Source organism: Anthonomus grandis, chromosome 11 (assembly GCF_022605725.1).
Source record: "Anthonomus grandis grandis chromosome 11, icAntGran1.3, whole genome shotgun sequence".
Classification (NCBI taxonomy): Eukaryota; Metazoa; Arthropoda; class Insecta; order Coleoptera; family Curculionidae; genus Anthonomus; species Anthonomus grandis.
In genome coordinates, this window is record NC_065556.1 from 19,824,837 (window position 1) to 19,848,980 (window position 24,144).

The 24,144-nt window shown below is 30.8% G+C and overlaps 1 protein-coding gene and 1 long non-coding RNA gene across 3 annotated transcripts in view; one reads left to right on the forward strand and one right to left on the reverse strand.

The window, feature by feature from the left end:
- Window positions 1-24,144, reverse strand: part of LOC126742374 (titin-like) — a 131,496-nt gene that overhangs the window by 22,476 nt on the left and 84,876 nt on the right. For both annotated transcript variants that reach the window (XM_050449022.1, XM_050449021.1), the window contains exon 11: window positions 684-934. In XM_050449022.1, the coding sequence (XP_050304979.1) occupies window positions 684-934 (251 nt within the window). The remainder of the gene's footprint in view (window positions 1-683; window positions 935-24,144) is intronic.
- LOC126742380 (uncharacterized) lies at window positions 7,307-8,202 on the forward strand. Its single transcript, XR_007662546.1, has 2 exons — window positions 7,307-7,710; window positions 7,771-8,202. It is a non-coding gene; the product is annotated as an uncharacterized LOC126742380 (long non-coding RNA).

Sequence of the window (24,144 nt, forward strand, 5' to 3'; positions counted from 1 at the left end):
TTTAAGCTATCATCTGTTCGTCAAAAGTGCTTTCATCATTTTATTCTCTAGGTTATTCAAAAAAACTTCACTCCAAAAACTTGGTCTAAAACTAGTTTTAATAGGCAAATTAAGTCTCATGAGATCAACCTGGGTAAACCAAAAATTTGCTAGTAATGATTGCATTAGTTCAATGCAGTCAGTAGATGGTATACTGGTAAAAAGGTTCTTGACACCTAAAGAAATTAGAATTGCGTTGTATATACCAGATATTTATACCTTTTAAGTAGTTAGTCGATGGAATTTTTGGTGGAAAAATGTTGTATTTGTTTTTATCTCTTATAAACAAATATGTAATAATAAACGATGTAGGTACCATTTCACGTTTACCTGTAAGTTATCGTAAGTTTTCTTTAATGCATATTATTGTTATATTAAAATAAAGTACATCTTTGCTGTGAATTATTGTCTAATCATAGCTGCATATTTTAATCTTTATTTTAGGGCTGATGATACTGCTAGAATTAGTCACTTAAATTATGGATGAATTTTTTGAATTAGGAAGGAAATAAAAGTTAATACTGAATTAAAGTCATTTTAAGAACTGTAGAAAGCTTGTTTCATAAATTAACTACTAAAAATTCACCACTCACACAACAGACGGTTATTTTTCTATTTATTCAAACAAATGTTTCAAAGCATACCTCCTCATTAATCAAAGTCCTACAAGCAGGTGATGGGATACTCCTGGTAGGTGAAACAGGAACGAATTCGGCAGCATTGGGATTTAAGTTAGACATTCCGTCGTCTTGTTCAGATGCCTCCTCCACCGTTTCGGGCTGAGAGGATGTTGTACCCTCTACTTTCGTTTGGTCCCCTTTAATGTAGTTCCACTCGTCTTCTTCTTCTGAATCACTCTCGGCGGCGTTCGTATCTAGGCCGACCGCATCATTAACTAAAAACCAAAATAATTCCAACTCTTGCTATTCAGAAGATTTTGAGGAGTTATTGATTGTACCCAGACGGAACCTTTTTCTAATCAAATAAAAAAAAATTATATTTGGTCGTTTAACCTACAAACGCTATCGAGCATGTTATAAAAATTTTATCCACATGGTTCGAACGGTAATTCATGAGCTACCTGTCTCGTAATGCCCAGTATTGCCCCGAGGCTGGCCACGACGTACATAATTGGATTTATTTTTAAAAGCTCTTGTGACTCAGGCGAGTATTTATCGACCATTCTTGTCGCGTCTGACCACTCCAAATTGAGAAGCTTTATTTATGCTCCCATGTATCATAATAGGCGAGAAATATGCGGTCAGTACTATATTACTTTTGCTGTCTATAAATGATTACAAATTAATATAATATGCGTTCACGTAGGCAGGTAATAATGGTTTATTGAATAATAGTTCTGATGGGGAATAAATGTTTCTATTTTCAGCATTGGGATAGACCAATGTTTAAATCAGTAGTTTTACGTAAGTTTCTACTAATTAGGACTAAAAGAATGCCAAAGAACTCATATAGTAAGTCCTTGATGTAACAAGAAACATTTACAGCATCTCAGATTGATATGCAGGGATATTGAGGCTGAAGGAAATTTTCTCATTGTTCATTTATTTGGAAGCTATTGTACCACTCAACTTCATGTCTTTATACAAACTAAATTCTATAAACAAAACACCTGAAAAACTGCAAACTCATATCCTTTAGAGTGCAATTTGCTTGTCCTATCCCAGCAGGAAAATCGATTCGATACGTAGCAACAGGAAAACCTGCCTCCAGAAATATAGAGCATACTGGATATGACTTTTGAAAATATTGCTTCTTTAAGATTTCTTGCTTCACTCGAGAAAATAAAACCCACCTTTTTAATTTAATTCTGTCATAAAATGCACTTGCTTCTTAAACTTTGCACATAAAAGATACGTAAAACTGAATAAATTTTACTTCCTAGTCTGAAGTTCCCTCCATGTGTGCTTCTCCGAATGTAATATCAGCACTGTCTCCAAGTGTTATTTTAAACCCCATTTAATTTTAGAATGTCTTAGGCTATTCTAAGAAGTGCAAGACAGTTAATAATTTAGTGCTAAGCTGCCTTCCTTTTTCAGTTTTCTATTAATATAAGGAGGAGCACTGAACGTGTCTGGAGAATTAATGGTTAAGTGAATGATTTAAGACATTTTAGGGTTGGTAATCCAAAAACTCCCCGAAAGCAGCTGATGTGCAGGGGTCATGGCAGTAGACAAACAGGTGGTTCATTACTGGATTGCAAGCACTTTGGCCCTGCGCCCTTCTATTTGTAAAGCCCACTATATAGACAATTTTATGAGCTTTTGAGGGAAAATGCCTAATTCGGATGGAGCGATATAAAAGAAATTAAACCGGAGCAACTTCTATATAAACGTTTAACAGTGTCATTTATTACCTGCTTGTGGTAGCTGAAATAAATCACAATTAAAAAAGGGTGTACACCATCTGCTTTAGCAAATATGCACACATATTTTGTGCATAAAATATTATGTCTTTGTCTGGTGAGGCCGAGGGCGTCTACACGCAGGGGGGCGGACGCCCGTTTTTATAAACTAGAGCAGAATGCAATATTGTGCTGTCAATAGGTCTTCCCACATTTAAACAATCGCTATTTAAAAATTTATAGCATTTGAATAGTGGTACAAGGTGGGCATGTATCAAATCTGGTTGTGTTTGAGAAAGGAACGGTTTTATTTGAATAATTTAACAATTAAATATTGCATAATCAATATCTATTAGATAGAAATAAGGTCTTGGTATAAATTGATTAGATGAGAATTGCTTTTTTACTATCAATCTTATTTCAATGAATGAAATGTATCTTACCATCTATGAATGGACATACTAGTTGTGACTGATGAATTTTAAGTGCATAGTGGGCTGAATTGTTTATGATTCTCTCACTTAATGATTCATGTTATTGTTTGTTTTTTTTTTACTCCCTTGCCTACATAATCTAGAATGAAATATCTGCAGAATCATGCAATTTTGTTAATTTTAATTGCTTGTTCTATTAGATCAAATTACTGATGATTATTTTCCAAGTTATTTACCTACATTTTGTGGCAGTAGTATAGAAAAAGTTTGAAATTACTTCCAGGCAGTTGCTGTAAGGCCCATCTAGGGAAAACCTCCCTTTTTACACTATTTTTAAGATTATTTTCATATCATTCGTAAATTTTTTGTCAGGTTCTCTGAATATTCTCGGAATACATTATACTTTAAAGGAAGACATTCTTACTTAGGTTCAATTGCCTGGAAGAAATTAAAAATTATTTGTAATAACAAAAATGATAAAAGAGATCTAGAAATATTATTTAACTTAAAAAAGCACAACACTTGAATAATATTATTACATATCAAGATATCAATTTCTTAATACATTGAATATACTGAGTTATAAAGAAAGACATTGATAATTGGATCTGACTACCTGGAAGAATTTAAAAATTACTTGTAATAATTGAAATGATCAAAGAAGTATAGAGACATTATTTAAATTGCTAATAAAGGACAATGTTCGCATAATATGAAATTGCACATCAACATATCAATTTCTTAATACACTGAATATATTGCACTATAAGGAAAGACATTGGTAATTGGATTTGACTGCCTGGAAGAAATTAAAATGGTATGGGTAAAATTTCCTTTACCTCTCCTGAAATCAGCTAACAAATTTTTTTTTGGAATATGGGAAAAAATCTACAACCACTTGCCTCTAAGGATAAAAAGCTGTAATTGTTACTATAAATTTAGGCAAGGAGTGAAAAAAGCTTTATTATCTTGTGCATTTTACATTCTAAAAGAATACTTTCATTTGATTCCTGACAGATATTTACTGGAACTGTGGTGCTTAATAGAATTCCTTTTTCTCTTTAGTTCATCAGCATATCAGCTTTATATATAACAATGTTCTTAGGGTAAAGTATATCAATATCAATATATGCGAATGATTTAAGTAAGATTATGACTTTTAATAGAAATTCTCCACCAATTTTATTTAATTATATATACAGTCTAGAAAACTCTTTTTTGAAACCAATGACCATGTTTAAAGATTTAGGAGTGTTTTTCAATCCAACTTTAGTTTTAAAAATCACTATTAGTTTATTTCAAATAAAACCCTAAAACTGTTGGGATTTTTGAAAAGTCTGTCTGACTTTAATAGTATTGTATGTTTTAAAAAGGTTTACTGTTCCCTTGTGAGATCTGTCCTAGAATATTCAAGTAGTATTTGGTCACTATTTTAGATAAAATAAACATATAAACAATTTTGAAAGAATTCAAATAAAGTTTATTGAATATAAACTTAAAATCCCTGCCAGAAGAGATTAATTATTCTGCTATACTGCAATTACTAAACATTCCAACCTTAGGAAATGATAGGATTAAGCTTAATTTAACTTTTTTAATTAAAATTGTTCATGGCTTGATAGACTCTTTAGAGTTATTAATTAGGAAAAATTGGTTTTAGAGTTCGTCAAAAAAAATACTAGGTGTAGCGATTTATTTAAAGAGGCCAATAAGAATTTAACCAATCTGGTAACACACTTGATATTGATTTTTTCCCTTCTCTTTAAATACATTTAAAAGGAATATTTAAGATATTTATAAATAAAGCATAAAACTGTCTTAATCTAATTTTATTATGCTTTGTATTAACTTGTATTATTATAATAATTATGCTTGGAATATGTTTATAAAAATTTATTAGTTATTTAAAAAACAATTATTGTAAATCTATTATAAATGGTAAATCTGTTAATAACTATTCTAATCTATCATTGTTAGGGTATATATAGATATTTTAGTAGATAGATGTCTTTCCATATAGACTATGGTATTTCTAGTGATAAAAAATAATCTATTTATTAGTAGTATATTTGGACAAGTTAATAATAAAACAAAAATTTTTACCCAAAATTCTGAGACCTGCTGTCATCCAAGGTTTTCTAGATCACATAGCACATGAACAAATAAGTTAAATGGGTCAGGAGCTATTTCAATTGTATTACAATTAATTAATCAAGGCTGTAGCAGAAGAAACAGCATTGAAATTTGCTCTGCTGAAAATTCTTCTTACATAATGAGACAAAGACAATCCAAACTTCATGGTCTGAAATACCAGAAAAGGGTAATGTACATGTCACATCATTTAAATTTGTACATAAATAAACAATTGTAGTTGCAGATGAGATGATTATTTATGTGGGAGAAAGAACATGCATTTTTTTAAGTTGTAAGGCTCCAATATACTTAAAAGAGAAATATGATGTCACCAGTTAATATATAACTTTAGAATGTGGGGACAATTGGGATCATAGAGAGTCAAGTTTGTCCAGGAATATACCAATACTTCCAGTGGATATCTTGAAAAAAAATATGTTGAAAAAAAATAAAACCATAATGTATTGTATTTTAAAAACTTATCTATAACTTTGTTAAATATGACATTTAAGTGAAAATAAAACCTAACTGTATTATTTGTACGTATTTTTACAAAGTGTCATATTTTTAAAATACAGAAATAATAATTAATATGAATGTAATAATAAGTAATGTAGATTTTTTTAAATCAAGATGTACAGATATTTGTTAAATCATTTAATATTTTATTAAATAATCCAAGAATAAGTTAATATAGATTATTTTAAATCAAAATAACCTAAAATATATTTATAAAAAGAACTCGCTTTAACAAATTATCCAGAAGTTACAATTTTTTTGAAGAATAAAATAATTTTGTTGTTAAATAAATCCAACCAACGTTTAAAGTAAAAAAATCTCTCTAAATTAAAATTAAACCTTAATATATGGTCTGTGGATGGCCTGTAATTGAAAGAACATATAAATTAACATGTCTACAAAAACAAAGGGAGAATTCAAAGACTTCCAACAGAAAATTATCAAACTTGACAATTTTACAGAAAAATTAAAGAGTTCGTTTAACTAAAATAACAGTTCCGCCATGTATGGAGTGTTGACAACAAAAAAATAATAAAGGAACATAATAAGATATTAAAAAACATTCATTAAGCTTTAACCAGTGCTCAGTTAATAATACAATATCAGGCAAATCACATGAATCAAGTAATAGAAGAAGCTCACCCATCTTATTTCATAGAGACTATATATTTAGAACAAAAACTGCTGAAACTCTTTGAATGGTTATCTTCAATATTATTAATAAATAAATGAGCTTCAACTTCTGTGGATTTATCTATAAAAAAGAATCTGTATCACAGTCAGTATTATCTATAAGTTCAGTTGGATTACTTGATTACAAATCACTTGATGAAATAAAAACTTTAAAATATTTGTGTACAATAATGATGCTAAATCTGATGCAAAATTACTTGCATTATTAGATTCTAAAATCCTATATAGACCAATTTGATTTGCATGATCTATATAGAGCCTATTACTATTTTAAATAACATTAGGCTTTAAATACATAATATAAGGGCTTGTCATCACTAGAGTATTAGGATTATTTGTGATTGCCTAAAATTCTCTAAAATAAAAAAAGAAGAGCAAATACCATTTGACATTAAGATATCTTTTTTCATAAAAAGATTTTTTATCTACATATGATGATGCTGGTATCAATCAATAGCATCTTAGATAACAATGCTGTATTTATTAACTTGACTTAAATTGCCCTAGAATCCAAAGTTGTTTTGATTTTTCCTACGTCAACTGTGAAAAAAATATTAGCCATAACCCATAACAGCTGATGGATGTTTCTTCTTTGATAATGTGAACAATGGGCGAAGACAAAACAATCACAGTAAATCAGACCTAAATAACCGAACTTAATATCAGATTTCTCAACAAAGAGTGGTGTTTCATAACATTTTTAGTTGGATGCAAATTTAATGCAATAAACTTTCATTTTTGTGCTAAAATATATGGGGGCAACTAAAACACCACTAACAGAGTAATTATTTACACTTATTGATATTGATAAGTCTGCCTAAGGTGTGGCTTGGTTTGTTTACTTGTATTATTCCCTCTTTACTCTTGCAAGCTGCTTAGAATTAATTAAAATACAAAAAGTCAATGAGAAGAATTTTTAATGGGAATATTTTAATTATGGGGACAACTTTACCTTGGCTGAAATTTATAGATTCCACTTCTTTTGTTGTTTTTCTTTAAGGAGTTCTTCTTCGATACTTTAAGGGCTGAAGGACAGTAGAAACTAAAATTTAAAAAAGGGCTGATGCCATTTTAAAAATCTGCCAAATATTAGATGTTTTGATTAATCTGTCATGCCCATCAGTTTGATAGTTCTACTATTTACTGTAATTTTTTTTTTAATTGTTATCTGTAATTAGGAAAATTAAGATAAGTTTAATCAAGAGCGGCATATGTAATTATCTAAATGCATCTGTGACGAGTCACGCATAAAACGTCGAAAATGCTTTAAAAATAGATTAGAATCTGGGATTAAAATAGTAAACAGTCTGGAAAACCCAAACTTTTCAAAAACTGTAATAGTGAGTAAATAAAACCGTTTAATTTTACGCCTAAAACATAATAAACACGGTTCCCGGGAACCAATTCTTCCATCCACATGGCGAAATATCATTTCTCTTGTTAATTATACAGGAAAAAAAGTTCAGTGGCAAGAAACGGCTATAAGGAATTAACCCAAGGTTTCTCTTCGCCTTTTTACCGCGATATCGCGTAAGTTAAGCTATTAGAACATAGAATGGGTACTTACCACACACAATAATATAATTACAGATGTATAACAGAAAAAATATAGGGAAAAAACCCCAGAAAGTGTAAAAACGTCGTAAAAAAAATACACACTGGTTTGACACCACAGAATAAACGCCGAAAGCCGGTCCAAAAAGTGATCGAGACAAGACGGGCTGGGTTGGCAACGGCGCAGACGCGTTTTGTTGCAAGACGCCCGCCGGTAGGCATACTATACGCACTATTTTACGGAATACATTGTTGATTATATATTATTTTTATATGAGTACATATTTTTAATATTAAAAATAATAATTTGAAAACACTTTTATAAAACATATTAAAATGTATATGATGTAACAAATCCAGTACTGTCAAGGCATATTTATTAAAAAAAAAAATTATTATTATTATTAAAAAAATAAGAATTACTGTTATGTTTTTGGCCTCAATATAAAAGTAATAATAAGTGTAAAAGATCTTTTAATTATACCATTGACTAAATCATCGTCTCATAATTGTGTGTGTTTTCAAAAACTTTAGAGATATGCAATCAAACTATTGTGCATTTTAACCATAATAACTATTTACAGATTGGCAGTTAGGATTGATAAAGATAAAGATAAACAAAACAAATTTATTTCCAAAAAAAAATTAATAATATAGATGATTATTAGTATACATATTTCTGAGACACAATGGGCAGAGCTGACTGTGCACCATATTAAAAAAACACTTTGGAAAAGTTAAGATGATTCACTAATTAATTAGCAAACAAACATGTACATACAAATAAGATAAGGTACAATAAAGATAAACTATTGAAAGATTAAGAAAATTAAAATATGATACTATTGAAACAGGATATATCATGACAGGTTAGCCTTTGTAATTATTGAACAATCCTAGATCAATCTTATTCTTAATTTTCATGAAATTACTAGCATGTCTTCTTTCCTTTGGAAGTATATTTAATTTATATTATTTTATTTTATATTTAATAATCTACTTTAGGCAGAATAAATGAAATATGTATTAGTTGTATATATATTATATATACAACTAATCCCTATAGAGGGAGTCATGTTCAATCAAAATCACCCCCTATGTTGTTATGCAATTGTGAATAGGTAGTTTAAAAGTTATAGCCATTTTTATGTATTTTTTAAATTCAAGCACACTATCAAATAAAAGCTTATAAAAAAATTATACAGTGGATTAAACAATGCGTTTTTTCGTTTGTTTTTACCTAGAAGTGATGTACCTTTCTAAAAAAAATATTTTTTTTTAATATTATTTTTCGAAAGAGCTAAAAAAAATGTCTTTTTGGACTTTTCTTTTCTCAAAAATGTAAGACATAAGAGTGACCCTGTAGCTTAAAAACTTCTACGTGTCATACCGATTTTAGGAAGGCATGACTTAAATACATTATTTCTTATTGGCTAATTAAATTTTGAGTTTTTCAAAAAAGAGGCAAAAAGAATTTTATGGCTAAATCAATATTTACCAATTTTTTAAAATAAATAATTGTGTTTTGTTGGGTTGGTGGATTGCAATAAGGTACAAAAAACATTAGAAAATGGTTTATTGTTTTACGTGACAGTTTCGCTATCATTTACAATAAATGTTCAAAATGTCTGCCGCGAAATCTAATGCATAACCTACATCGGCGTATAAAATTTCTCTTAAATCATTCTGAATGAACGTTCATTTTGGGTAATTAATCTAGTTGCTGTAATTATTTGGTGGCGTAGCTCTTCCTCATTACGATTTTCCCTGGCGTATACCAACTCCGTAAAGTACCCCCATAGAAAAAAATCAATTGGATTGAGGTCGGGGGAGCGCGGTGGCCAACGAATTGTACCTCCCCGTCCAATCCAACGACCAAGGTAGGCCTCATTTAAAAACTGTCTCACCTGAAGGCTGTAATGGGCGGGCGCTCAATCGTGCTGCAGCCACATTGATTGACGAATATTTAATGGAATATCCTGAAGTAAAACAGGTAAGTTTTCTTCCAAAAATCTCCTATATATTTCACCATTTAATCTGGCTGGTAGTTCAAACGGCCCAATTAATGAACCGTTAAGAATGCCACTCCACATGTTCACACTAAATTGATGTTGAAAGCGGTCATTTCTAACAATTCTGGGGTTAAAATATGCCCAGTGGTGTAAATTGTGAATATTAAATATTCCCGCCCTCTGAAAACTAGATTCGTCTGATCATAAAATTTTGTTAAAAAATTGTGGATCCTGCCTATTACGATGAAGCATTTCTCTACAAAATTCCACCCTCTTGTCATAATCACCCGGTAATAGATCTTGAACCCGTTGTACATGATAGAAAAACACGACAAATCAACATTCTTCAAAATAACCGCAGATAAATTGGTCAGTATTAGAAGTCGACATACTTATGTATTTTTAAACACTTTTGAGACACTTTACTATCTTAATTTTATTATTTTTTCATAAAATAATAAAGCAAAATATTGATTTAGCCATGGAATATTTTTTTTGCTTATTTCTTAAAAAAATAAAAATTTAATTAGACAATAAGAAATTTTAATAATCTATTCAAGTTGTACTTTGCTGGAATCAGTATGATTTAAAGGTTCAGGGTCACTCGCATGTCTTATATTTTCTTCGCAAAAAAATGGCATCAAAGTTAAGTACTTATTTTTAAAGTTGTAAAAAGTCCAAAAAAATTGTTTTTCTAGTGCTCTTAAAAAGTAATGTTTAAGAAACATATTTTTGTTGGAGAGGCACATCATTTCTAGGTACAATAAAAAAAAATAGATTATTTAATCAACTGTGTAATTTTTTTAAAAGCTTTTATTTGACAAAGGTGCTGCAATATAGGGGGTGATTTTGATTGTAAATGACTCCCTCTATCTCCTGTTTGAGTTTGATCCATTACTTTTGGGACACCCTGTATATATATATATATATAGGTAGAAGTGATAGTTCATGATTACAAACATGATTTCGAGAAAGTACGAATTTTAATTTATAACCTCAGTAGTTTTGTACTAGACAGTTTTCCATTAAAAATTATCACCGGTAATTGACCTGTATGACATTTGAAGTGTCATTTATCGTATATCCCTTCCGGCAGCCTCCGCTATGTTACGGACGATAGACATAGCCATAAACATAGCGAAATGCATGCGCATTAATGTTGTTTACATTATTGTCAAATAATAATAATTAATAATTTAAGTTTATTTAGTCTCCTTTTGTCTGAAACAGTAAAGAGACATTGTTTCTTTTTTTAAAATTTTCCATAACAACCAATGATGAAGATGACCAAATACTTCTAATGAACATCCTAGCAAATAATCCCTATGCTGATTTAGTAAAATAAAACATCATAGACAATAATTTTTGGTCTGATTCTAGAGCTGCAAAAATCTTCGATCAAATTACAATATTAGGTACTTTCCAATTTTGAAATAACCCTACCTAATTAAATAATTATATCTGGGCCTTGGTTCTAAAAGGGCCAAAGTCATTTTTTTTAGATTTGGGCTTAAGTGCATTTTTGAAATCGGCACAGACCAGATTCTTATGTGTAATAAGGGCCAAAGTCTATCTTTCACAGGAAAAAAATTACAGTCAATGTCAACATTTAAATTTTATACTCTCTTTTCAATAAAAGGGCCAATGTGAACATAGGCCCCAGGAATCCAATATTATATAACTTCTTATAAGGCCAATATCGATATAAATAATTATGTACAGTGATTGTTGTCCTGGACAAAACAAAAACATTTAAATTTCTGCTATGCTGCTAACGATTATTGAAGAATATTTTAAACGAGAAGGAAGGCATGTCAGCATATATCACAAACTTCTTATTCCGGGACGTACTCATATGGAAGCCGACCAAATTCATGCAGCCATTGAAAAGGCTAGAAAAAATACCACAGTAAAAATAGAAATTCCTAGAGACTGGGCCAATTTAATTCGTTTAGTGCCTAGGAAAGCCCCAATTTTTGTGCATGAGATGGCTCAGGAAGAATTCTTGATTTTTAAGTCACTCCTTTCGGGAAAGTTTCAGCACAAAAAAGTTAATACTTTGGGAAACTCTGTTGTTTGGGCTAAAATAAGAGTCATTCACTATTCTACCGAAAATCCTGGTCTGCTGAAATACAAAACCACTTTTGCTGAAGACGAGCCATATCAAACTTTAAATTTATTAAGAAAATCAACCCGTAATTCCGAAAATGCAATAAAACTTTTGCCTATTAATAAAAAACCGTTAGGCATTCCAAACAATAATGTACAACATTTGAGGGACTTATTACCATTTATTGATAAAAACAGTCAGCCATACTATCTGCAGTTTCTTAATGGACTAACTTCTGAGACTGCAATTGATAATCTTGGTGAAAGTGAAGATGATGAAGATTCGCTTTAGGTGCCTATATTTTTATCAAAATGTATGTGCAACGACTTTTACGAAGTTTTTTTTTGTGTTTTTAGTTTCATTTTGATTTTTTTAAGCTGGGCCAAAGTGTTATTAGTTTAATTTATTATTTATTAAAAAAAGCCCAATGTCAATTTTTTTTTTTAAATAAATTTATTTTATACATTTTTAAGATTTTTTTTTAAAAACCAATATCCTCTATACCCAAATCAAGCTTAAGAAAAATATAGAAACCTATCTATGTTGTAAAAACCAAACCTAATGCGACCTCATTACCTTTAAAGTCAATTTGTCAAAAATTGCGATTTATGACTTTGGCCCTTTTAGAACCAAGCCCCAGATGTATAATATTGTAGACCAAATATTAATAAAATACCTATCTATAGTTTGTTTAATATTAAATAAAAATGAGAATTAAAATGAATTAAATTGGAAAATTTAAGGAGTAATAATCACAAAGAAAACAATGAAAACGAATTTCTTGGAACTAAAGCTTTTTGCTATGATTAGGTTAGCGGTAAATGTATCACCTATTTCGAAAATACTTTTTGGGAAGCTGTCAAACAGCGGCTAAGATAACTGTCTATTAAAAAGACATCGCTTTGAAATACATTCTTAAGTAATAATAAAATAAAATACCTAAAAAATAATAATTATTATTAACAAAAACTTAAAGCAAGCTCAATATAATAAGGTAGTAAAAAACAATTTTGTTAATTTTTAAAAATTTAGTTTGGAGAATATTTGATTTCCTAACTTTTATTCGTACGATGCAAGATTTTCGAATAAAAAAATACAAGCCATCTCTTGCAAGTTCTATGTCGGTTTACATGGAAATGGAAATACTACTAAAGACGAGATGCAGCATATTTATGATGCTGAGACACGAACTCATAATTCACTGTCACAAAGGACTGATTCATTGATGAATTCTATAAAATAGTAGAGTGCACAAAAGCAAAAACGGTTGAATATCTGAATGATTATTACGATAATTTTACTGAAGCCAGCTGAATTATTAAGAATTCCTGGATATCTTGAACTTGTTGAATTAAAGGTGAAGCATTTCATCTGGTCAAAGAGAGATAAGGAAAACCCAATAAAGTGTCCTTGTCTTATGAATGTTAGCATCTTCGGGAGAACATCGTCCGAACCTGGCAGCACTACTTCAACTACTCCAGCTAAGGGTCATTGCAAAGAGATTTGAGGTAGCATTCCTCGTGATAAAGATCCACAATATTATCAGCAGATTTGACGTAATGCCACTGCTAATTTAATCCAGTATAGAGCTATTTGCGAATCTGTACAAAGGTTAATAATATCAATATTACTAAATACTGAAATAATCTTATTTATAAGTGAAGCTGCAAGAAGCATAACTTCCAGGCAATTAAAATGCCTTTTTTCCTTCTTCCATGCAGTTGAAAGGCTAATTTTTATGCTATTTCAGGCATTTGAACTAATTTGTAAGGTGTTGGAAGTAGAGAATTATATTTTCCAGTCAGTTGAAATTACTCTTTTTTTTTGCAGGCGATTTAAGCAACTCAACTAAGGTTAACGACGTTTACAACAATGTTTAATAATGACGTCAACATTATTTATTGTTTTGCAGATAGTTAAGGCCATTTCTTATTTTTGTGCTTTTCGCAAGCTGAAAAGCGTAAATAGATTCTGAGGTTTTAACATGATCCAGAATTTCACATAAGGATCCTGATGAATTTCTGCAGCCTTACTAAGAATTATCTGTGGCCAAAGAACTTGGAACTCGTAATAAGTCATCTTCGTTTTACGTCTTGGACTAGGTCTAAATAAAGAGCTCGAGATTTGAGAGACTTGTTGGATTAGAACTACTGACTTCTGGCCCAGTTTACTTAACAATTTTTTAATTATATATTTGCATACTGGGTTTTTTTATATAATTTTTTAACAAGTGGACGGTGATTCAGCGTGGCCAAATTCTTAATCCAGATTACAAAATCCAAAGTACGGTGCATTACAAAGGGAGAAAATTCATATAAGCGCAATTCGCTAACTAGGTTTACATTTTAAAACGGTTCATACGGGTATCAGTCATTCTAAACCAGTATGGACTAGCCCCATCCACAAACAGAAATAGAAGATTGATTAGAATTGGAATGATGGAAGTCATACAGCACTGACACCCTCCAACACTAAAACGATCAGATCCAGATCTTAACTTTACCACATCAAATTTAGCCATAAAGTCTACGTAAAGACTGAAAACAGTGACCGTTTTCCTAGAGTAATAGAGTAATTACAAAAAAAGAAACAGGGAAACGAGGAATCTAAAGAAAGCCCACTGGGAACACTATGAAGACAAAGTTATCCTGCAATACATGGACAGTACTATTAAAAACTATACCCAACTAGAAACTGCAGTCGACACAGTAGCAAATACCAATAAAAACTCCCTATGCAGGCAAAAGAAACCAGAACTAAGAGGAAATAAAAATAAAAAAAGCAGAATACATTCAAAAGCAACTGCGAAGGATTTAACAGAATTACCCTAATGCAGATAGTATGGAGACAAATAAAAGTATTTTCCAATAGCAACAAGACATGGAAAAATAAGCTACTAGACAGCCACAGGGGCCATACAGATCTACCACAGCCTAGAACAAGCCGACATGCCTTCAACAGTAAAGATCACAAAATAACCCCTAATAACACTCCTAGAGCTAAATCATGCTCTACAAAGCAAAAAAATTAACTCTGCGCCAGGCCTCGACAACACCTCATACTCCGTGATCCAACACCTACCAACTAGAGCCAAAAACACTCCACTAGGGCCAAGGAAAAATCCATCAAATACCAACGGTTTTAGACCAATAACCTTTAGCAAAAGCCCTAAAAAACATGATCAGAAGAAGATTGGAATATACAGTGAAAAAAACTTAGTATCGGAATGTCATAGCTACGTTTCTGGATATATCATATGTCTATGACAAACCTACACAAATTGCATGAACTTCTGATTGGAACGCGTATCAAATAGGATCTTGCAAAACTCATATTCTTACTACCCCATAACAGAGAGACATTTTTCAAACACAATATTTTTAACGTTTGGACTAACTCAAGGATCCCAATTTAGCCCCACATGATTTAATGTGTATACAATGCCCCTATAGAAATGAATTGCAGTATACTGATGATTTTTACCTAATTATGAGAGACTCAATATAGAAGAATCAATAAGAATAAGAAACCAATCGTTGGAAAAACTTGCAGAAGACTTAAGAAATCTGAATGTCTAACTATCCACAGAAAGGTCACCAGCATACTACGAATGTCTGCATCTCGGCACAAAAAGGCATAAATTCGTTCGTAACATCACATTTGGACTACGGATGTAAATTATGGAACTCAAACAGCAAGTATGGATTTTATGCAGCCCACCAACCAACACCACATCCACCAACCGCTGACTGGCAGAAAGCGCATAAACAAACATGGAATTTCGGAGCATTTGCCTCACAAATAAATTCCTAATGTGTGTTTCATAAAGATAATCAACGACCCAATCATAACACTCATTAAACAATTGCTGGAGGGATACTGCAGCTAACGAGAGTTATCTCACTTCCTGCTCGCGTACAAGGAACTAAAATGCTGCGAACGAAAAATTTAAACATATCAAATAACCAATCAAAGAAAATTTACATTCTCTTATTAAATTTGTAAGATGAAAAAAATATTATATATATGACTTAGAGCTTAATAAATTAGCATAAATTTATGACGTACGCGAATTCCATCCTAGGACGTATTTTTTTGCTAATTATAACAACAACTATAGAACTATTTAGCCTGCTTGAAGCTCGTTTATCACCATCCGGTTTGTGGTTTTTCTTAAAACACAGCGAGTAATCAACCAAGCAATTGTATTTTCAACATAACAATTTGTTCCAAAACTTTTATTAAACTAAGACCAATAAATTATTCTGTTAAGTTCAAACAACTCCATTATCGTTACTCGTCCGTACTAAAACGTATTCTTAATCGACACTTCGTCCTGTTACAGTTATCTATACGTAATACTTTTGCATCTACCGCTATTTTATTATGCAATGGAATGCAAGTTACTTCTTTCCGAAGCAAAATAACCATTGAAGAATAAACCGACGAATCGTAATGGATGAATACTATTTATTAACCGTTTTGGTCATTGAATGGCTTAATGTATGTATGTTGCGAGGCCCTCGTGCCTCGGATCCTTCTATCGATACACACCGGGTATTTTATGTTCTTCATAGAGATTCCGATTGCTGATATTACTTAAGTAAAATTAATTGAATTGTACCAGTTTTCTTTATTTGGAGTTTACTATTGAATGTACATAAGTTTTATGATCTCTTTTTAAGATATCTACAGGGTTTTTGAGGCAACAATTCGAGACAGATGAAATTAGGACTGATTTCTTCCAGGCGTTTAAAATAGTATTTTATATATTCCAAGCTGTTGAAATAATTATTTTATATTATTCAAGGGATTTGAAATGTTGTTTTCATTTTATTCCACCTTTTTGAACTTTTGCTACTCCTTCTAGACAGATCAAATTATGACTTAATTTTTCCAAGTATTTCAAATTAATATTTCACATATTTCACGCATTTGAAATATTATTTTATTTTATTACAGGCATTTGAACTATATCTTTATTTTTATTCCAGGATTTTAAAGCCAATACTTTTAGACTGATGAAATGATGAATTATTTATTACAGCCATTTGATTTTTTTCTCATTTTATTCCATTTTTTTGAAGCTACTCCTTCGAGACAGATGAAATCAGGACTTCCATAAGTAATTTCAAATAATATATAAGAAATATATCTTCCATAAGTAATTTCAAATAATATTTCATATATTCCAGGCTTTTGAAATAATTATTTTATTCTACTACAGGCATTTAAGATATTTTTTAATTTTATTTCGGGATTTCAAAGTAATTTCTTCGAGATAGATGAAATCATGACTTTTTTCTTTTTAAGTATTTTAATTTATCACTATTTGGCAACGATGCAATATTGCAAACAGCCAAAACAATATTTCAAATTATACCTTCTATTGCTTTTAATAACTATTGAAGCTCATTGTTTTAGTGTCAAATTTAAACCAAAGGCGTCACGTTGCCATGTTGTAAAAGTTTTGGGCATTTTCATTTATAAATTCTAAATTGAACACTCTACGATATTTAATAGCCAAAGCTCCTTGACATACAAATGCGACGTTGCCAAATTGTGTAAATTTGATTAATAGATATTTATTACGCAGGTTTTTTAGTATAAAATATAACTGGGGTAAGTAGGATCCTCGTTTGCCATTTCTAAACTATAATTTTTTTAAATTATGACGATTTACTGAAAAAATTCTAAAAATTGGACACTAACTCGTTTAATGGTCAAAACCTGTAATGTCAAATTTTTTATATACAGGCGAGACTTGCCATATTGTGCAAATTTTCAAAAAAAAAAAATATATTGACTTTAAGCCTCATTAATGAATCATTTAAGGAACTCATAAATGAATAATTAATGAGAAAACAAAGCACTCTCTAAGGCATTTAATAGTCAAAGGTTGTTAGCAAACAAACGCGGCGTTGCCAAACTGTGCAAATTGTCTTGAAATTTATTACGTAGGTTTTTTGGGATAAAATTACCTGAGGTAGATTGAATCTTTGCTTAACATTAACTCAGCAAAAAAAAAACAATACAATATTTATTTTATGTTTTTCATAACAATATTTTTTTATGTTTTTTATTTTAAACTTGCTAACATACATACGCGACGTTGCCAAACTGTCTAAATTTTCTTTAAATATATTACGTAGGATTTTTGGGACAAAATATACCTTGATTCCTCCACATTCCTTCCACTCTAGGGCATTTAATAGTCAAAGCTCGTTAGCATACTAACCTGACGTTGCCAAACTGTGTAAATTTATTACGTAGGATTTCTGGCATAAAATATACCTAAAGTAGATTGAACCTTCGTTTAAGATTCTTATACTCACTCATAGTAAAAAAAATATTTTAATAAAACAATATTAAAGAAATAAAATATGATACTCTAGGGTATTTAATAGTTAAAACTCGACAACATACAAACGCGACGTTGCCAATTCGTGTAAATTTTTTTTAATAATTTGTTACATAAGGATTTTTGGGATAAAATATACTTAAAGTAGATTAAATCCTCGTGCACTCACTCATAGCAAAATAAATAATTTTAATAAAAATAATGATAAAAAATAAAATATTACTACTACACACTAGAGCATTTTAATAGGCAAAGCTGGTTGACACAAAAAACGCGACGTTGCCAAACTGTACAAGTTTTCTATAAATTTATTTCGTTTAGGCATTAAAAAATTAGGTTTAATAAAAATTAAAATGTTGAACATGTTGCAACGTGGCAAATTCGAATTGTTTTAGGAATGTTCTAGAATGTTCGAAATATTCAAACAATGGTACAGTTCTTTGACGTTTTATTCTATGTTAGTCCATCTTCAGGAATAGGTACATACATTAATTATTTTTGACTGCCTGGAAGAAAAACCCTTTTAACAACCATTTTAACCATCAAACAAATCCCACATTCAATACAGCATTAAATTCTGAACTAGACCGATAACATCAAAGTGGCAATAACATAAACGTTTATACCCCAAAATGGCACTATATACTGACTCTCAAAGCCTTAATATAGAGAAATTTATATGCTTTCAGCACCGATTTTATTTCAAATATGATTTATGGAGGGCTTTCGCGAATACAAACTGCCTGGAAAATGTTCTTTTTTTTTTAAATTGTGTTAAACGAATTTTATCCCTATAGACAAAAAGAGCCAAATTGCAACGTCCGACTGTCATGTCACACAAGCACTAATTCAATAGGGCCCGAATGTCGCTTCTTCTGTCTCGTTTTATCCCCATGATGGGAACAAAGGGGGTGAAATGGAATAAAAATGAGTGTGGATTGAATAATTAATCGATCGCTAAAGCCTATAAGGACAGTTTTTCTTTATATTCTAACTATTGTGACTGAACATTGAAAACCTGTTTGAAAATAACAAAACTGGACTTATGGTCGTATGAAATCAGCACTGACGATTTTCTCCTTGTCACTAGAGCTTTCACCCCTTTTCTTAGACTCTCACCTAATTAACTTATTTGTCTACCGAATAACTACATAATGTCGGACGGGCGCCTGAACGCCATGCCACCTTTGTCAATGAAATAAATAAATAAGGTCTCATGGAGGACTGAACGGTTCGCCATCTGTTATCTCTTGCTTGTGATCTAACTCTAATCCTTCTAATCAAGGATTTCCAAACGATAATGCTCCCCTAATCCCCACGTTAAACAAAATCTTATTGGCCAATTAAAATTCCCTTCTCAATTTAAAATCCCTCCCTCCCTATATAATATATGTACATTTCTATCAACGGTTATAAAGGGATGTTTATTGGCGAAGGGTCGGGTGTGAATTGTATTCAAAAGGGTTTTTATGGGCCAAGGGAACAATCATTGTCTGGGGGGGAAGTGTTCAGTGTTCTTAATGGATATTTCATGTTTTTTTGTGTGTGCCAAAGTGTTTTTGTTTTTTACGCGGTTGAGTGTGTGCTCGTTATCTTTGATTGTTTTGCCATTAAAAGAGAGGGTGGAATTTGAGTGGTCGGTACAATATTACAATTGTTTAATTTATCAGGGTATTTTATAGCTATTCTTTTAATGAATGTAGGTCATAAAGGAATTGGTTTTAAAGCGGCGTTTATATCGTGGGCTTATCGGATCCGGATGTAAGACAGCTGCGGTTGTTTATTGTCGATTCCGATAAGGCTGATAGTGATTTATCAAAGAAATCATTAATTGTTGCTATTTTTTTAAATAGACAAATATTCAGACAATACCCTTAATTCTACTTAACGTGATAGTGGCAATATTTTAAAAATAATGAGCAATAAACTAAAATTAGAACCGAAATAATCCGATAGGTTATCAAGAGTCATTCCTATTTTAACACTTTATTTACACGCAGTGTTACACAACTTTCAATATTCTTATTATGTGCGAAATTATTATGTTGTATCCCAAGGGCACCCAGCAAAGCCCATGTTACGCTCCAATATTATTCAGAATTTTAATAATTAAAGTATAAATTAAGTAAATTGGCAATTAAAAATCGTAATTACCGCTAACCAGTTCCCCATTAAAATACGTTTAAACTTGATTGCTTTTGGTACATCACGATGAAGTCTAGTGAGCATGTAAGATCCGATTTTTCTTATTAATTATGCTTAATAAACAGTCAAATGGGTTTTCAAAAAAAAATATTGTAAGTCGGTTTTACCATTAGATTAGTTGGGTTGAAGCAACTAAAAAAGAGTAGCATATTCGATGATGAACCCATTTCACCGGGAATACATGACGGTTTTCCATAGACACATAAAATCGCATTGCGACCAAATGGGTATTATGCCCAAATTCCTTTTTTTGCCAGATAATCTTACGAGAAAAGTTAAAGTCACGTTCAAACCAATTATAAGGAGTGACACTGAATGTGACCCATAGCATGGAAGATACGTATTTCTTCCATCAAGAGTATCTACATTGAAATCAGCATTATCGAACACGTAATCGAACAGGACGAAAAACACAAGATGTTTCAAATTGGGAGACTGAGGAGTATGATGCATAAAAATCTTGAGACGATCCTCCAAGAAGCAATTAATCGAACATATAATAATTTAGTTCAATCTATAAAGGACTTAAAAATGGAAATTAAACCTAGTAAGGGATGTAGTTTTACGCTGAACAATACGAAAAGCAAAAGAAAATGAAACGTTTGAAAACGAAATAACCAAATTAAAGAAGAACAACCAAGTAATGAAGGAAGAAATTATTAAAATAAAACAAATAGTAACAAGGCAAAATAAAGTGGAAGCTAATAGATCTTTTGGGAAATTGGCTGTCAGGAATAAAACTTTAACTTTACCACTGGATTAGTTGGATAAAAGTAGCTGAAAAAAAGCACCGCTTCGATAAGCAAAATTTAAAAAAAATCGACTTTGACATGTTGCGACTTTTGAGCTTACCTTACCTACAACTTAATGTAATTTCTCCAAATTATTTAAAACTCTATCGTAATATTTTTTTAAAATTCGTTCTCGATGCATGTATGGATTTTCAGTGATTCTTATAAATTTACTGCCTTCCTACCTGACAAACACAAAACAATTTGTAGAGTCTGTCCGCCTAACTCCAACTTCAGGGGTACTCCCAAGATTCTAACCTGGGACCACTACTCTTTCTTATGTTTATCAATGATCTTTTAATATCTTTGAAGATTTTCTGGATAATTACCATGCTCGACGACTGTTGACCTTCTTGCAGCATAATATCAACTTAGTGAGTTGTGTGATTTAAACAAACTCAGTTTAAATGCTTCGTTATTTCATACTATACAAATAAAAATCCCAGAATATTTGACTATCTAATAATCCAATTATGATGTTTCTTATCTGGGTATAATATTTTGAGAGGAAGCTCATCTTTGTGGCCTCTAGAGCATCAAAGCTGTCAGGATTTATCTTAAGAAATTGTAAACTATTTAACTACCTTCCAGCGATTAAAACACTTTTTTACAGTTTTGTCAGATTGCACAGCAAATGGAAAGTGTTTGCTATGTAAAGTGTTTAATTTGGAGGAGTGCCTTTAGCTGAACGTCGAATGTTCTACATTCAATCACTTTTCTATTGGAACTCATTAACAAAAGAATTTATAGCCCCTTTCTTTTGGAACAACTAGCTATCTTTTCATATAGGTACATCGATTGGAATTCCAATAGATCGAATTTTATGATGCATGATCATATATGCTGACTTCTTTAAGGCATTTACAGGCTCGTGATGATTACACATAGAGATTTAAAAAAAAAAAATTTTAAGAATCTCGAAGTTGCCAGTCAGTTTTGTAAAGAGAGAAAACTTATTGTAGAGGTTAATAATTTTCAGTTTATTTATGATGACTTAAAAGGCTGCTTTATTTGCAGATGATTGATTTTAAATTATATTTGACAAAAAATGATAAGAAGAACATTGATTTACTTCAGACTAATATATTAATCAGAGTACACCGAATCTAAGAAAATATATTTTTTATTTATTTATTTATTTAAATTCCACTCAAAACACATTAATAATGTAATTATAATGAGGGAGTGCCCACCAACTAACTAAACAAAACCAAACTAACCTAATAAAAAAGAAACAATAAAATTAAACTAAAGGGAAAGGTTACAGGTCAATAAAGGCAGTACTAAGATTGAAATTAGTCAACATACTTCGGTATGACACCATATATGGATACATATTATATTGTTTTACATAAACATACCTTAAAAATCGCTTTTGGATTTTTTCAATGTTGAACTTTTCAATGAACCTTTTCTTGAGGTGACCATATTGTAGCTGTATACTCAAGGTGAGGTCAAACTATTGCATTGAACAGTCTAATTTTAGTATCTATTTTAAACCACCTTAAGTTTCTAATAACAAAACCCAGTGCCCTATATGCTTTTTTTAATAATAATATCCTGGTGCTTATTAAATTTTAGGTTTGATTGCAAATAAATCCCCAAGTCTTGGCATTCAGTCTTTTTTACTAATTACAATATTATTTAATTTGTAGTCATATAATATAGGGCTATTTTTTCGGGTAAAGCTGATTACAAGACACTTGCTGATATTAAGGGGCATTTGATTGTCCACAAACCATTTGTTTATATTATGTAAATCCTTCTGTAAATCTTTAAAATCATTAAGAGAACTAATTTGTTTCAATATTTTAAAATCATCAACAAAAATTAGGCTTTGGGGAAATTGAAAACACACTCAGGTAGATTGTTAATGAAAATTGCAAACAGTAAAGGGCCAAGATTACTACCCTGAGGCACTCCCGCTGTAGAAACAAATGTATTTGAAACTGATTTTCCTACTTTTACCTTTTCATTTCTATTCTGAAGATAAATATTTTATACAATGTTCAAACCCTTTTAAGGTGGCAAAGAGAGTATTAGCTATGCTTAGGTTATTTATTTTATATGGTTTGTAATATTGTTTGGTTTAGGGAGCAATGACATAAAAATTCAATCCTATTCAAACTAGCCGACAAAATATATTTGCATCTTCAGGGCGCTAAAATACAATAACAATACAATTTGATGATGTACAATTTTGACTACATTAAAATTTAATTATAATTAAAATTAACATACATAAAATTGATTTTTAATATATGTAGTACAACTAACGTTGGACACACACTTATAGTTGGTGGTTTTTTTTCTCGTTTCTATATGAGTGTGTGTCCAACGTTTTTTTTTTACTACGTATATTAAAAATCAATTTTATTTATTTTAATTTTAATTATAATTAAATTTGAATGTCGTTAAAATTGTACAAACACTTCTTTTTGTTATTATTGTATTTTAGCGCCTTGAATATGCAAATATATTTTGTGAAACGTCGACGAGTTTATATAGAACTTTATTTGGATCGTTAAATAAAAACAAATACTATCTTCAAATCTGGGTACACAATTGACAAAGGTTATTTACTTTCTTTAACGTTTAGGGCATAAACACTTCTAGTTTAAGGCAACTTTTAAATATATATAGAAATTCGCCTATGTTTGTTACCTAATTGTTATATTCTGTATACTGTCAGAGGACTTGAATATGTTTGGAAAATGAAAATGATTAGTATGTATGTAGTTTCAGTTTTTAGCTTTTAAGTTATGTTTATTATATTTTATTTTGTCTTTTGTAATGTATCTATTTGTTTAAAATATATCCTGAAGATAACTTTTTTGGCAATGGTAAATTACATTCATTTTCCTTTAATTGGGCATTAGCTTGTTGAAAGTTCATTCATCATTAAAAACAGAGAAATGCTCCTGAGCCCTT